We start from the raw sequence: 14,449 nt of genomic DNA, 5'->3' as shown, positions 1-14,449 counted from the left end.
ATAAGGCACTGTTTTCAGGCACTTTTTATTTAATTTATGCTCTTATGGCATATACACTGCACTCTATTTATGAGCTGATTTAATGCTATTAGAGCATTTATAAGGCACTTTTGTTATGCACTTTTTAATTTCACAATTGCTGATGTATGGCCTCAAGCACGCCTTACCACAATTTATAATGGTACACAAAGCAACCTTTAGCTATAGACTATAAGGTGCTTGTTTTAAAACATAAAAGATTCTTTTGTATCTTTTGCTTTTATATTTATACTCTGTTCCTTACCTTTGGTAGGGGGAAACAAGAGTCACTTATTTTTGCTACCTTTAGCTGTAAGATGCTTAAAGGAGCTGGCCTTTCTCTGAGTTCCTTACCTTTGGTAGGGGGAAACTGCAGAGTCGATTAAAGGCTCGATTGACCAAATGTAAAATCCCAAATAAGAAGACTTTACTCGTTGAGTTTTTGTAAGAAACTAATTTTATTTGGAAATATCTTCGGTTTAAATAGGTGACATGAGAATCGCATCTTAAAGTAAATGGCCTACGCAGAGGCCTAAGTAAATAGTCCCCGCCTTATCGAGGTCCCACGCTCGGGCACATCTGCCTATCTTGAGCGGCGAGGACCTTATCTGTGGTCTCCCACTAAGGGACTATTTTAGGAGGCGGGGAAAGATCTCAAGTGACTGACTCATGTAGTGTGCACTTAAATTACATGTTTTTGAGCAATGCACCCATGTCGCCTTAGATAACAAAATCCTAAATATAATTTATCGCTCTCGATTCATTTACATAAGATATGAACGGAGCCCAAAATTGTAAGTCTTTAAATATATTCGTGTTCATGTGTGAACAGGTAGGATGAAAAGGGTAGGGTGCATATCTTTTTGCCAAGCCTAACACATTTTGCCTTTGATATAGCGCATTTTTGGTTTGGTTTTAATAGAATCACAAGAATGACATATTGGATACAGGGTAATACATGCAGTTAAATATAAATAGCAACTAAACTTATCAAATAACTATGATCATTTCGTATTGAACCAATGCATTTCAATTCATTTGTATTATAATTTCCCTCAAAGCTTCCGCACTTTTTTCGATACGATATTTTTAAGCTCGAGACACACTTTTGAAGCTTTGCTTACCAACTAGATTTCGCTTGGATAGGCATAGGGTTAGATCTTTAGAGTATCATCAACCAAGGGCATAGTTGGGAAATGGAAAGGCTATAGTAGCCATAGGAATATAACAAAAAACAGCAACAATAATTGGCGGCGCTTGTAAGAAAGCTCAGAAAGTGCATTTAAAATACAACAACAACAAAATATGGAAATAAAATGAGGAGAAGGAGAAATTTAAACATTTTTAAATGCAGAAACTAGTCGTACTTATATAGACGATATATTATAATACTATTATTATGACAATTATTACTATTACTATGAACAAAGAAAGATTTATTAGCGAGCTAAGGTCAACCAAGCATTATAAACCAATTTTGCAATTATACAAAACCGAATCGGATGGAATGATATGAAAGAAGCATAGGTGTACGGCTGGAGATATTGGCGTTGAAAAGGCCCAAAAGTTATTTTTTGTAGATAAAACTGTTATCTTTTAGTACTTAGCCAAATGTTAGATCGAGGTACGAGATGCAGAGATATGTATGTATAACTCATGCAGTTGGCAGCAGGCTAATCGAATAAAACCAAATGGTCAAAGCGAATTTATATTGTATATAGTATAAAGCCCCTCAAACAGAAACCCGAACCAAGGGGTTGAATTATTGCATATTATTGAAAAACAAAAATTAGTTGCTAGTCTAGATTTTAGCATCAACACATCCGAAGGACACATAACATAACACTGGGAATTTTTTGAGTGTAGCTTGAGATGCGTTTCCGAAACTATTTCTCAGATGCAGTACTATAGCTACAGCTTCTTTGTACACTCTATATACTTTCCGTTTAGAAATCCGTCCGTATTTAGCATTATGCAAGCACACAAACACTCACACACACCTAAGCAAAACGGCATGTGGTTTAATTTTGGTAACTTATCCTCACTTATGAATGATTTGCAATTGCTCCCGATTTATGTATGTATGTAATTACATCCGTCTTTTCCGATCCCAAAAAAAAAAAGCCAACACAAATACAATTACTTAGCAATGATTACAACAATCCATTATTTGAGATTTTTGAAGAGCACCTTTAACGAAAACAATAAGAAATTAGCAGCAAAATGTGAATGAGAAACACAAACGAAAACAAAAATAAAAACCTAACATTAAAATTAAAAAACTGTCATTTTAAATTAAGAGAACTTGCACCTAATACTAGTAGCATAAATGTAAAGACAGACAAATGCAGATAATGAATTCTCATTTCATTTAATTCAAAGCAAAACCGATTCCAAGAGGGCAAATCCAAAGCATGCTTTTACACCCAACACGATTCGTGATCAGTTCCTTTAAAATCTGTCAAGAGGAATTTCAAGTTCGAATGTGAAAACAAAACCAAACGAGGCGAAATCAAGAATAACGACACATGAATTAAATGTTAAATGTAAAATGGTTTCAGAATCAAAAAGAATAAAATATAAATAGAGGATAAACAGGATCACTGGCCCTGTGAGCCCGGAACAGTTCAAGAGTTTTTCTATAGTATTTCATTGTATTATTCATTGAGTTACGACATCGAATGCACTTTATACACAGATCGAGCATTTCTCACTTTATACATTTTTTCAAATTCATCACAATTGAAGCGGAAATAAGGGCAGAATCATGCACACAGCTATTACATGCATACTCACTTATATTAAATATGACAAAATTTATATTTACACACATAGAATGCCGAACTAACGGGGACGATGATGTAATGATGTAATAGTCAAAAGTAGTTGATCGAAAAACAAAGTGGAGCAGAAGTGAAGAACAATTAAGTAAATCATTTATATAATAGCAACAAAAAGGCAAATAACTATTTATAGAAATATACGCTATATACTATACATATGTGTACATTAAATACAATCTATGAATAATGAAACCAGAATGGCGAAGTGTGTAAAATTGTGCATTCGTTCATTAAAACAAAAGGATGAAAGTAAACACCGAAAAAACAATACAGATATATATCTATATATACTCAATCGGCCTTTTCCGCGATGCATTGTCACGCGGAAATCGGTTGAAAGCCCACAACACAAGTAAATGCTATCGAACAAGAAAACTATTAATTAATTATGGACAAAACTATAAATATTTTAATACTTAAAGCATTATTAACAGAAGTATATTTTAAACATTATTTATGCGACTTACTGCAGGATACAACATAAATAAACCCAGCATAATAATAGATGAGTACATACTACAGTAACAATAACTACCGATCGATTAAAGATGCCGCCACCATCCTAGACACCCAAACAGGTTCATTTACGATCAATCTGCTTCAAGACCTAAGATCTCCCATAATCCGGAGCACACTGATCCAACCATAACCAAACAGTAGGAAGGAGCAAAGGCAGATTAGTTAGATCCAGAGTGCGGCGAAAGGCTAACAATAAAATGAGATGGAGGTATAAATCGTAATAACAGAAATATCAACCACCCTAGTATTAATTAATTATTGCCAGTTTCAAAATATGGGCAAGCAGTGTACATTTTGTTTCGTTTGCCAAAAAACACAAAAATATAAAAATTAAAATAAAACTGAAAATAAAATTAAAAACTGGGCGTCGCTGATGGGGCGACATAAGCGCATTGATGATATGGAGGCGGGGACATATAGTAAACGCGAAGCAGGAAATTGGATATAGAGAGTCGGAGGAGATTATAAACCATGGTTATAATTACAACAATTAAATTATTATTAATAATAATTATTATACACAAAAACTTATGCAAATGTGTAATAGGTATATAAACAAAGAACAACTGGCAAGTTAAATAAAACAAAACAAAGCAAAAAAAAAATTATGAAAAACTAAAAAAAAAAATTAACAAAAAAAACACAAACCACAAAAAATGCAGAAATATATATTATATATACTTTATAGACATTTAAACATGAAAACAAAAACACAAAAAAGAAACTAAAAAATAAAGTTGCAAATAATAAACTTTTACCATAAAAATATCATTCAGCCCCATTGTTTCTCTCTCTCTCTCTCTTAATTCTGAATTCCGAATCCAGCGATATGGCAATTCTGGCTTAAAAAATATAAGCCACCTGGCCGAATTGGCCAACAGAACGAAAACGAATCTGATTTGAATGGAAATCGCGAATCGAGCGGCAGTTCGCCAATTCAAGTCAAGCATTTGCATATTGGCTCGCGTTTTGTCGGCGGCTAGTAAACATAGGAAATTCAAATTTTCATGCGAAAATTATGACTCAAGTGAAGTGAGTTAATCCCAGGGGAATACTTGTCGATATCGTGTGAACTTGAGGCAAGGCCAGACAAAAGACTTGGTCTATAGAATTCGCAAATGACATGGTTGTTCACTTGCTTCAAGCCACGTTAACAAAGCGCGCGTGGGCGATTGAAGTGGCAGTTATGGCCATAAATACAAATATGTTCGTTCGCGCAAGCAGATATTGACTGTCAGTGTCGCTCGATAAACATGCTAGCAGATAGCAGTGGGAAAAACACCAGCAGCAGCTGCTGCAGACTCGCAACTGCCGAATAGATGTGCAATACTCAAGAGCTCCACTCCGCTCTGCATCCGTAGGTTGGACTCCGCCGCCGCTGGCCGATCTGATGGTGATGTAAGCTCCGGTTCTGGGTTGCCAATTACCGCCGACTGCCGTCTAACCGCCGTCTAACCAACTGTAGAATGTAAAGCTTCTGCAGGTCGCGAAAAACTCGCCCACCCACTGCCAGCGGTACAGCGTCATCATCATCGACTGCACAGTGATCTCTGCGAAGTTCGATCTTGCACGCGATGCGAAACGGTCGAGAAAAGATTCTTTCCAGCTAAAAGCGGGTAGGTATTATTATTATTATGATTGAGTGATCTGTTCAATAAGGGGTCTAATCGTCTTGGGACTGCCAAATGAGTAACTTGAAGAACGCTGCCCCTTAAGGCGTCTATTCGCATTTGGATAGTGACTTGTGCATTGTGCTTTGCATTCTGATGATCCGAGTTTCGTCGGTTTTCTTCCCTTATTTTGCGCAGTGGAGAAAGTAATTAGTGATCGGACCATGACCGAATATCACTGAGTTACTAGCATTCAGTTTGCAAATCATGACATAAACAATTTATTTTAAATAAACCAAACGCAAACCACCCACCCACAGTGCCGTCATACTTATCTGTATGTAATAATCCCATTTAATAATTAATATAAAAAACCATACCGTGTCATTTCACATCAATCATGTTTAGAACTTGAATGTGAGTGTGATGAGACAATTGTCTGTACTTTATTATAAATTACGTTTGTTTTCAATACTTTTTGAAGGCTTAATATTAAACATATATTCCAGTTTTTGGTGTTAAAAAAAGATTTTACAATTTTTTTTGCTTTGCTTTTCCATTAAATTAATTTAATTTTATCAGGGTGATTTTCTTTTTTATTTTAATTACTCTCACGAAATGCCAATCTCAGCATTATTTTATTTCTTACTCTAATTTCTCTCTGTGCACCCACTCCAGTTAGAAACGGAGTTGACCTACTTTGCCATGTGCGCTGCCCAAAATAGAGGATCCGCCTCGATCCGTTGTCTATTTCGGGAGGTGTTTTTCATTTCACTTATTTTCCTTTCACTACCTTACCCGAAAAATCATAATCCGAAAGAGGCGCAGGCGATTCTTAGTTGCCCTAACCCGAAGTAGCCAGGTGCTATAAATAAAATGCGATCGCGCATATACGCGTAGCTGCTAGGAAAGAGAGCTATAAAAAACAAGGGGTTGCTGATCGAACTGGGGATACCCTCGTTAGTCCACTACCTCTGCTCGGCTGCGGGAGAAGCTGAAACGAAAGCAATTTGTTTTCACCCTGATCCGTTGATACAATAAACAAGTTGGCGCACAGGCAGCCCATGAATGAAAAACAGCGAAAAATAAAATTCGTTTTTTTTTTGGGCAGAATTTCTTGCTTCATTTTGGCTGCCGCATTCTGCGTAGCGTTGTGGACCTGGCCGAGTGGTGAGGGGTCTTCTATATGGCCGGCAACAAGTTGGATTTTTCTAAAAATGAACACACACGAAATAGCTTCGTCTTTGGCGTTAAATACGGACCACGACAACCATCGGTGTCGAGCAGCGACAACGCATCTCCGCATCTTCGAAGAGCGGCGGAATTTGATTTGATTTTCACTTGCCCGACCGTCCGCGCTATTTTCCTATTTCCCTCTATTGTGTGTGGGGCGTGCTCTCCGCGGCGGTCCATCTAAGGAGCATATTCCGAAGAAGCGATGCTTTCCGCGACTCGGCTTTCCCGCAACTAGTTGCGTTTTGGATGTCAACACGATGTGCACGCGCACAGCGTCGATTCCCGTCGACCAACTGCCACTGGCAGCGTGAAGTGAACTGTGGACCGTGGCGATTTGAAGGTGATCTCAATCACCCGGCATTACTAGGACAGCTTGAGCCAAGACTGAACCGGCGAGGGAACCGGAACAGAAGATATTCATTTTTCCAGGGCACCTTAAACGTACAAACGATAGAATAGCAAGGTAAATATGATAGTTCTCGATTAGTAATCGTTATTCTATGTATGTGGATACAGCAAATACCCTTCGCCATCCATTCAGGCCGGGCCTTTAGACCTTTTATGGGCATGCTTTTCGCCCAGGGAATCGAATTTCATGCACAAAAACAACATTTCGGTTTCGGGGCAAAAATCGTTGTGCGTTTGTGTGTGTTTCGCCTGAGAGAGCGCCACTTGCCAGTTCCTCTTGGACATTTAAATAGAATTCCCGTGCTGGCCACCGATCGAGAGAGAAACAGAGATTGAGCACCCTCCTCCTCCTCCTGCGTCTCCGTGAATGTGTTCCTCTGCCGGCGAGCATCAAAATAACAACACAACGTGTTTTTCGTGTCTCTCACATCGCGTATACGCAACGTATACCACCATTTCATATTTACTTTTAACTTACTACGGTTAAAATTACAGCTTAGTTTAGATGTGTTTTCCATAGTATTTTCCGGTAAGCGTTTGGAACATTACACTATTTCCTTTTATTACCGTCTATGCCAGTCAATGGTTCGTATACGCAATGTGTTGTCTAGTTTGAATTTCGAAACTGTATGAAAACAAGTCTTTGTAATAAGTGATGTAAATATGAAAAGTTTTATATTAATTTAAAAGCATATAAATTGGAAGATTATATAAATAATAATAAAACTATCTTTCTCTTACTTTTTTTTAGCCGAAATCAAGATCAGCATGCAAGAACTTACTAGGATCTGCGATCTTAACGGAAACGCAGACAAGGGAGAGTTGGGTCCGGCTACCAACAATCTGGACCAGCTCCTACCCAGCATAAAGCTGGAGCACGATCCCGACTTGGAGTGCTGGCTGCCCACGCCCGAGCACCCACAACTCCGTCTGGATCTGAACAGCACCCGTCTGCTGCTGCAGGGCTCCGACGACCCATTGATCTCGCATGGCGCCACCAACGATGCCCACGACGAAGACCATCCCTTCAAGACGCTACTGGCCCGCAAAAGTGCCGGCCACGAAACCCCACACAATGGCACCTGCAGTCCACTGACCAAGCAGCAGCTGAAGGCCAATCTGCTGATGGGCAGCCGGAAGGCGAACCGACAGCCAGCGCAGGAGCAGCCACACACTGCTCTACCACAAAAGACAGTTAGGCCAGTGCACAGCCAGGGTCAACAGCGATCACGTAAGCGAGGCGATGCGGGAGCCATGAAGCTTCGCTTTCACCACCAAGCTCTGCCCGCCGAGTATGCCGCCCATTACGAGGCCACGCAGGGTCGCCAGCAACCAAGACCAGTGCTACCACCGCCAGCTCCTCCGCCGAGTCAGGCTCACGAGAATGTACGCAGTTGGCTGCGGAAGATTGCCGAGATCCAGCGCAATGCCGAACGCCAGCAACAAAAGCAGTCTGCCGCTCCTCGAGTTGGAGCACCAACTTCGCGATCTTCACCCATCGCAGCGACGTCCGTGGTACCAACAAAAAATTCCGAGGTAACAACTGCCTCCAAGCGGAACTCCCTAAAATACGCAGACCTGCCGTACATGGGTGAGATTACGCTGGACAACTACAAGCCACGTCGTGGTCGGAAGCCCAAGAAGGCGGATATTTGTCACCTGATCTACAAGAACTACGGCACCATTGTCCCGGCATCTGTGCCCGCGATGCCGGTCAGTGCTGCTCCGCCGCCGTCTACCTCCACGATTGCGGTGCCACCTGAGGAGCCGCTGAATCTCTGCCTGCGTGACCAGAGCGGCGATCGCTACTCAATATCCAGCGGCGACAGTGAGAAGCCGCGAACTACACCAAATACGACCACAGCTACGACAGATTGCGGCAGCTCCTCGCATCGGACCACTCCACTTAGTACGGTAAAACCTCTGACCTTGGAGCTGGCAGGGACGGAGGAACAGCCTATGACAGCAGCCAAGTTGCTTCTCCAACCAGTTGGACTGTACTATCAGCAGCTCGTCGAGTCCTGCAGCCTGGGAGGTTTGCCTGTGCCCTTGGAGACCATCGAGAAGGACAACCAGCTATCTCTTAAGATTCCGATACCAAGCGGATTCTTTGCCAATGAGACCACGCCCCTGGCCATGCGGAAACGAAAGCGGTCAGCAATCTTTATCCCGCCCATGCCCGCCGAGCATTCGTCGAGTCCCTCGAACGAAGTGAGCATCTGCAAGTTTAAGTTCACCGGTGGTGCCAAGCCCACGCTGCAGGAGAAAAAGATGCTCTCGGTGGACGCGGAGGGCAATTACCGGTATTACAACGGCACAGGAGACAAGACCATGCGAGGCTACGAGTTCATCTCCCGGGATCAGCAGCAGCAGTTGCAGCAACACCAGCAGCCGGCACAGGAGAAGCTCTACGTGGATATTCCAGCTCCATCGACAGACCTCAGCCCAGAGTTGCTGCACATATCACCGGAGTCACCCACCTCAACGCTGCTCCTGCCCAGCAGCAACCATCTGGTGGCCGCCGTAGCGCCCCATAGTCCAGCCTCCCAGTGCTCCAGCTCCCAGAGTCCCATGCCCGGAGCAGTGTGTCCCGGTCACACGCAAAGTAAGTCCTCATCAGAGAGCGAACGTAAGCGAAGATCCTCCAAGCGATCAAAGCAGCGCGAAAAGCTGGAGAAAACCTTCAAAGAGAAAGGCTTTCTCATCCAAACCCAGCAGCTTCAATCCGCCGAAGGTGCTACCTATTGCAAATTTAGACAGCTAAAGAAGTTCACGCGCTACCTTTTCCGCAACTGGAAGGATCACATACCCGAGAGCGATCTGGCCAAGCACCAAAATGCCTCGCGGGAGGATAGGCTGCCAAATCTGGAAACCCAAACCGCCAACCAGACGACATAGAGCTGCGGCCAGGACATTCAGGAAACATCCACACACAGCACTGCCAAAGATTTAAGTTTAAGATCAGCTAATGGCCGGCCCAGCTTCGGTTGCGGTTGCCAGTTGAGGGTGGAGAACAGCAACCCATGCCGATTCCGTCCATGCGGGCTGTCCAACAACGCGATCAATGATCCTCAGCCACGCTTCCTAGTCGTTCATCAGTTTTTTTAGTGCCTAATAAAATGTTATTGTTAACAAATAAACTCAATGTTTAACCATATGCAAATGTATATTGTTTGGTTGTAAAAGGCATCGTAGTATGTATTTTACAAAATATCCGTCAATACAGTTATGTGTTAGTACAAAAGATAAACTCCAAAATGGGCGATAAGTCTATAGGGGTTATGCTCGCTCTCAAGGTCGTTTCAATGCCATTGCGAATACTTCTTGTTATCATCGTTATATGCTTATTTAGAAGATGTCATTACATCCCGTTTCCAGATTAGCCTAAATGTTAGTTACAGATAATATAAAAATTTCCAAAATGTTTGCTGGTATGCTTAGGTCGACGAAAGAATTTTGACTCGAATTCATTCGAAAGATGTTTGGAAGTTTGGGCGTGGCCTTGATAAGATAAATTCTCACTAATATTGTCAATTTTGTGGATTTGGTTGCATAATTGGTTCAGGTGGCAGTTCATTCAGTTTGGGGATCCTTGGCCAGGTTTTGGGCTTACAACTAAAAAACATATTTGCTTTCAATCGATTTGTGCTCCTTTCGACTTCGTCTTTAGTTCGAACTCATGGAGCTCTCATGCTCCTTAGCCGTATCAGCTAGATATGTCTCCGGCACACTGGCATTCATGGGACACACGTACTCCGTCCAGTCTACGTCACTCTGGCTCTTCGAGCTCTTGCGACGCTTTAACGAAAACTGTGTGCGTTTCACCGGCTTCAGCTTAGCTGTAATGCTTAGCGGTTGGTACCCGGGTGCCGATTCGGCATCTCGCTTACTCAAGATCACTGGCCGACCGACTAGCTCCTTAAAGTGCATGGCCAGGTGGCGACGCAGCAGGGACTTGCTCGGTGGTATCGACAGCAGGTCGGCAAGCAAGTCAGCATTGAAACGCGGTTCATAAAGCATCAGAGCCCCGTGGACACCAGCACCACGCAGATTGGGCGTGTATTCAGACAGGTCGATGGTCTGCAGCCATCCCATAATGCGATGCGCTGTCCACAGCTCCACATTGTCTCTGTCGGGAGTGGCTGCGGCTTCATCTTCACTGACAACTTTAATGGAGCGTCGAATTAGACCTTCCGCGTTCCACGATAAGCGGCGCATGCATAAGATTCCCGCTCGCAAGGAGGCTATGTGCAAACAAGAGCTGACGTGCAATTGGGAGAGGTCCTCGAGGGTGAGACGATGCAGCATTCGACCGTCAATCTTGGCCTGCATAAAGTAATCTTTATACTGTGGCAAGCCGATGTCATCCAGCCAGCGTAGAACCCATGTCACATCCAAGCTGGATGCCTTCAGTGTCAGGTCATCAAACTCCTTCCCAGTTAGGTCGTCGATGGCCAACAAGATTTTTTTCCGATGAAGTGGCATCTTTAGGTTTAGCTCTCGTTCGATGTCGACAGGCGAGGCGGTGAAGAACGACACTGATGGATTGGCATTCAACCACTTTCTGTAGGCGGAAATTGTATTTAGTAACTGGGTTCTTCTTGGATTTTGATGACAAAACTTACCGGCAATTGTCCTCATAGCAGCCTAGACCCATGTATGCCAACCAATTGCACACCTCCTGCGCTCCCCAGGTTGTCCAATGTTTTTCATTCTCACCGAACAACGGAGTCTGAGCACTCCACTCAATTCGACCGCCTGCCGTAGCTCGGGCTCCTCCTCGTCGAAACTCGGGCTCTGCCTGCTCCAAGGCGGTCAGCTCGCAGTTGCTGCTGTTGCTGCGTCGTAGCTTACCAAGTATGTTGCGCAAGCCACGGGCAGATCTTTCCCTCAGCTTTGGTGAGGGTGTAAACTGCGACATAAAGCTGGAAGTCATTGCATCCTCCGCTTGATGATGATTGTCATCAATCAAAATGTGTTCGTTCGAAGCAAAGGCCACGTTTCGCTGCTTGCCGCTGCTGTTGGCATTGACGTCTAAGGCACGATTGTTATTGTTGTTCACAAACTTGCCATGCGATCTTGGCAGGCTGTGGAACTGCGGTTTGATTTGGTGCCGCAGTGCAGAGGGCGGTGTCTTGGGCGATCCCATAAAGGCCTTCTGATTAATGTTGCTCAAACTGCCGTAAGGAATATTGGCGGAAATGGCGCTACCTCCATCGTTAGCCTGCTCTAATGCAGTACGGTGCAGTTTTAGTTCACTTAAGGCACTCATTAGCTCCAGCTTTTGCGTCTCGAGGGCGGAACTAGAAATCATCTGTCGTTGCAGTTGCTCTTCCTTGGTACACAACTGCTGGCTCTTTTCCGTTATCAGACCCTCCAGCTCGATAATCTTGTCCGCTTGTTCTGACACTCGTTCCGCCAGCATCTGATACTGCAGGGCTAAGCCCTCCTTATCCCGTTGCAGGCGACGCATACGCTCGTCGGAATCCTGACGAGGTATGTGCGTCTCCAGCCAGTCGCTGATAATGGCCGCCGTGACAGGATCCGGTGCTGGAGCAGCCAGTCCGACCTAAAGTGATAAGCGTAAGTGTAAGCCCTCCGTTTCTAGACCTTATCATAGTCAGTGTGACTCACCTGTTGCAGGGCGAGAGCCAAAGTCTTAGCTGTTGACAAAACATTAGTGGCCGAAATTAAGTTGCGTTCGCTGAGTGTCAGGGAAGACCCTGCTCCGGATATAGAAACGGATCCCGCCTGTGTCGCGGTACTCGATATAAGGCCGTCCATTTGCTGTAATGCTGCCTCGAGCATTTTGCTGCCCTCCGCCACAGTCGCCATGAAGTCCAAATCAAAGTCTCGCTAATCCCGGGTGATCGATGTGTGGTGTGCTTATTGCGCGACTAGTGCATTGTTATGTAAGCAGGTCAGGCAGGGCACGTCATTTTGCACTGGTTTAGGGGAAAATGGCATTTATGGTTATTAATTTCAGCACTAATTGGGGAAAACTATCACGAAAATAGAAGCTGCTGCACCGTTCTGCTTCTTCTTCTCGCACACCAGCCCAGCCACTTATCGATAGTCAGCGAACGCAGAATTGTGTGTAGGAGCAACATCCGATAGTTTGCTAGATGGTCTAAAGTCTACAAAACAAATTTTAAAACAAAATTAATTTTAAGTAACGTATAAAAATGCCTAAACACATTTTAATTACATTTTTTGGGGACAAAGTATGCAATATATCTAGATGTGTACAGCTATATTTGGTTTTCCATACCCGATATCTACTGTACAAAAAAGATACCATCACTAATAAGCAGGTGGAACGGTGGAGTCACGAAAGATGTGTCATCTCCAGCCAGAGCCACAACAAAACAAATATTAAGGATAAAATAACAAATATCTGAAATGAATCGCTTCGCTTATGTGGAGGCCCGTCTGAGTCCCAATGAATCCTTCGTCAGCCGCGACAACAGGGTAAAAATATACGATGGCGACCAAAAGGTGAGCAGCTAGTGAATTCGCACAATACGAAACCGGGTCTTTATTAGACTCAAATCCTTTCAGACGGACTTTGAAGACGGCGAAGTGGTGCTCACCACACACCGACTGTTTTGGGGTCGCCCTGGAGAGATTGCCCGGGCCGCCGTAACACTTTGCCTGCCACTCAGCTATGTGATATCCGTCAGCGAAGAGACTACTGCCTCTAACTTCTTTGGCCGCAAGACTCGCATAATCATGCATCTGCATCCTCCAACGTCGGACAAAGGACCCGGCCCACTGGACACCAGTCGCGCCACCCACATCAAACTGTCGGGCAAGAATGGCCTGAGTGTCGAGTTCCACAGTGCCTTGCGGGAGACTCTAAATGCCCGCGTCTGGGAAATCCTCTTGACCAGCGAGATCATCATCAATGGCGTGGCCAGCAGTCCAACCTTGGAGCCTGCCAACGACAGGCTGGCCCGCATTCAGAAGAGGACAGGAATTGGGGGCATCGAACGGCATTTGGAGGCAAAAGCCAAGGCCACGGATGAGAACATAGCACTTGCCTTTCAGGATCTCAGTGTTCTAATGGCCATGGCCAAGGACATGGTAGGAGTGTCCAAGACAATAAGCAGCAAGATACGCAAACAGAAGGGAGAAATATCTGACGATGAAACGGTGCGTTTCAAATCCTACCTCATGAGCCTGGGCATCGATGATCCCGTCACGCGGGACAACTTTACCAGCAATTCTGCCTACTTCAGTAGCCTGGCCCGACAGATTTGCGAAATGCTGCTGGATCCTATCGAGGTAGGAACTGTATTAAAAAGTTATACTTTGTATTGACACTTACTTTATTACCCCTTAGGAGCAAGGTGGCATGATGTCCTTGGCTGATGTCTACTGTCGTGTAAACCGCGCTCGTGGTCTGGAACTGCTATCGCCTGAGGACTTGCTGCACGCCTGCGAGCAGCTTAGTGGTCCAATACGCCTGCGCAGCTTTCCCAGTGGCGCTAGAGTGCTACAACTGGAGTCCCACGATGATGCCCTAATTGCCGTTGACACATTGGAGAAGGTGGAGGCTGCCGAGTCTCTGGCTGTGGAGGAACTGGCCAAGCAGCTGGGAATTTCACTCCTGCTGGCCAAGGAGCGATTGCTAGTGGCCGAACGTTTGGGCAAGGTGTGTCGCGACGAGTCCGTAGAGGGACTGCGGTTCTATCCAAATCTTCTGCTAGGCCGGGACTAATTTCAATGTGAATGTGTGCTTGTTGTTATGGTTAATAAAGATATTTGACTTTTTATTTAAAGCAGGAGTTTTGAGTAGAAAGTGAATATCCT

At 44.2% G+C, this 14,449-nt stretch overlaps 4 protein-coding genes across 6 annotated transcripts in view, besides 1 other annotated feature; 3 read left to right on the top strand and 1 right to left on the bottom strand.

The window, feature by feature from the left end:
- Positions 1–849: part of a mobile genetic element that runs on past the window's edge.
- The window catches only part of bru3 (bruno 3), a 281,494-nt gene extending 277,340 nt beyond the window's left edge, over positions 1–4,154 (top strand). Inside the window, exon 13 of the mRNA NM_001202166.4 lies at positions 851–4,154. The gene's annotated coding sequence lies outside the window, so the exon portion shown is untranslated. The remainder of the gene's footprint in view (positions 1–850) is intronic.
- Positions 4,155–6,455: 2,301 nt separating this feature from the next.
- On the top strand, positions 6,456–9,788 carry CG10710 (uncharacterized protein). Its single transcript, NM_140405.2, has 2 exons — positions 6,456–6,689; positions 7,386–9,788. Exon 2 carries the CDS (start codon positions 7,403–7,405, stop codon positions 9,530–9,532), a length of 2,130 nt encoding a protein of 709 aa, NP_648662.1. The 5' UTR covers positions 6,456–6,689; positions 7,386–7,402; the 3' UTR covers positions 9,533–9,788.
- On the bottom strand, positions 9,785–12,807 carry Liprin-beta. 3 transcript variants are annotated; one of them, NM_168556.1, is made up of 4 exons: positions 12,664–12,807; positions 12,269–12,579; positions 11,260–12,203; positions 9,785–11,198 (listed from the first exon to the last, which is right to left on the bottom strand). In NM_168556.1, the coding sequence occupies exons 2-4, from the start codon at positions 12,467–12,469 to the stop codon at positions 10,301–10,303; spliced, it is 2,043 nt and encodes a 680-aa protein (NP_729920.1). In that variant the 5' UTR covers positions 12,470–12,579; positions 12,664–12,807; the 3' UTR covers positions 9,785–10,300. The 3 variants fall into 3 exon arrangements, with proteins under 3 accessions (NP_729920.1, NP_001261806.1, NP_648661.1); NM_001274877.1 differs by having other exon boundaries at positions 12,644–12,697; NM_140404.2 differs by having other exon boundaries at positions 12,269–12,697.
- A 141-nt stretch (positions 12,808–12,948) lies between these two features.
- Positions 12,949–14,415, top strand: Vps36 (Vacuolar protein sorting 36). Its single transcript, NM_140403.2, has 3 exons — positions 12,949–13,132; positions 13,196–13,921; positions 13,980–14,415. The coding sequence occupies exons 1-3, from the start codon at positions 13,037–13,039 to the stop codon at positions 14,355–14,357; spliced, it is 1,200 nt and encodes a 399-aa protein (NP_648660.1). The 5' UTR covers positions 12,949–13,036; the 3' UTR covers positions 14,358–14,415.
- Positions 14,416–14,449: the final 34 nt, after the last annotated feature.

Source organism: Drosophila melanogaster, chromosome 3L (genome assembly GCF_000001215.4).
Source record: "Drosophila melanogaster chromosome 3L".
Lineage (NCBI taxonomy): Eukaryota > Metazoa > Arthropoda > Insecta > Diptera > Drosophilidae > Drosophila > Drosophila melanogaster.
This window is presented reverse-complemented; position numbering and strand designations above follow the sequence as displayed.

What these genes read in the sequence shown, in the direction of transcription:
- CG10710 (NM_140405.2), top strand. Translation starts at nt 7,403, where the DNA reads ATGCAAGAACTTACTAGGATCTGCGATCTTAACGGAAACGCAGACAAG.
- Liprin-beta (NM_168556.1), bottom strand. Translation starts at nt 12,469, where the DNA reads ATGGCGACTGTGGCGGAGGGCAGCAAAATGCTCGAGGCAGCATTACAG. An exon ending in TGGCTCTCGCCCTGCAACAG is followed by an intron (nt 12,204 to 12,268) that starts GTGAGTCACACT and finishes TTATCACTTTAG; the next exon opens with GTCGGACTGGCTGCTCCAGC. An exon ending in TGCTATGAGGACAATTGCCG is followed by an intron (nt 11,199 to 11,259) that starts GTAAGTTTTGTC and finishes TTCCGCCTACAG; the next exon opens with AAAGTGGTTGAATGCCAATC.
- Vps36 (NM_140403.2), top strand. Translation starts at nt 13,037, where the DNA reads ATGAATCGCTTCGCTTATGTGGAGGCCCGTCTGAGTCCCAATGAATCC. An exon ending in TATACGATGGCGACCAAAAG is followed by an intron (nt 13,133 to 13,195) that starts GTGAGCAGCTAG and finishes AAATCCTTTCAG; the next exon opens with ACGGACTTTGAAGACGGCGA. An exon ending in TGCTGCTGGATCCTATCGAG is followed by an intron (nt 13,922 to 13,979) that starts GTAGGAACTGTA and finishes ATTACCCCTTAG; the next exon opens with GAGCAAGGTGGCATGATGTC.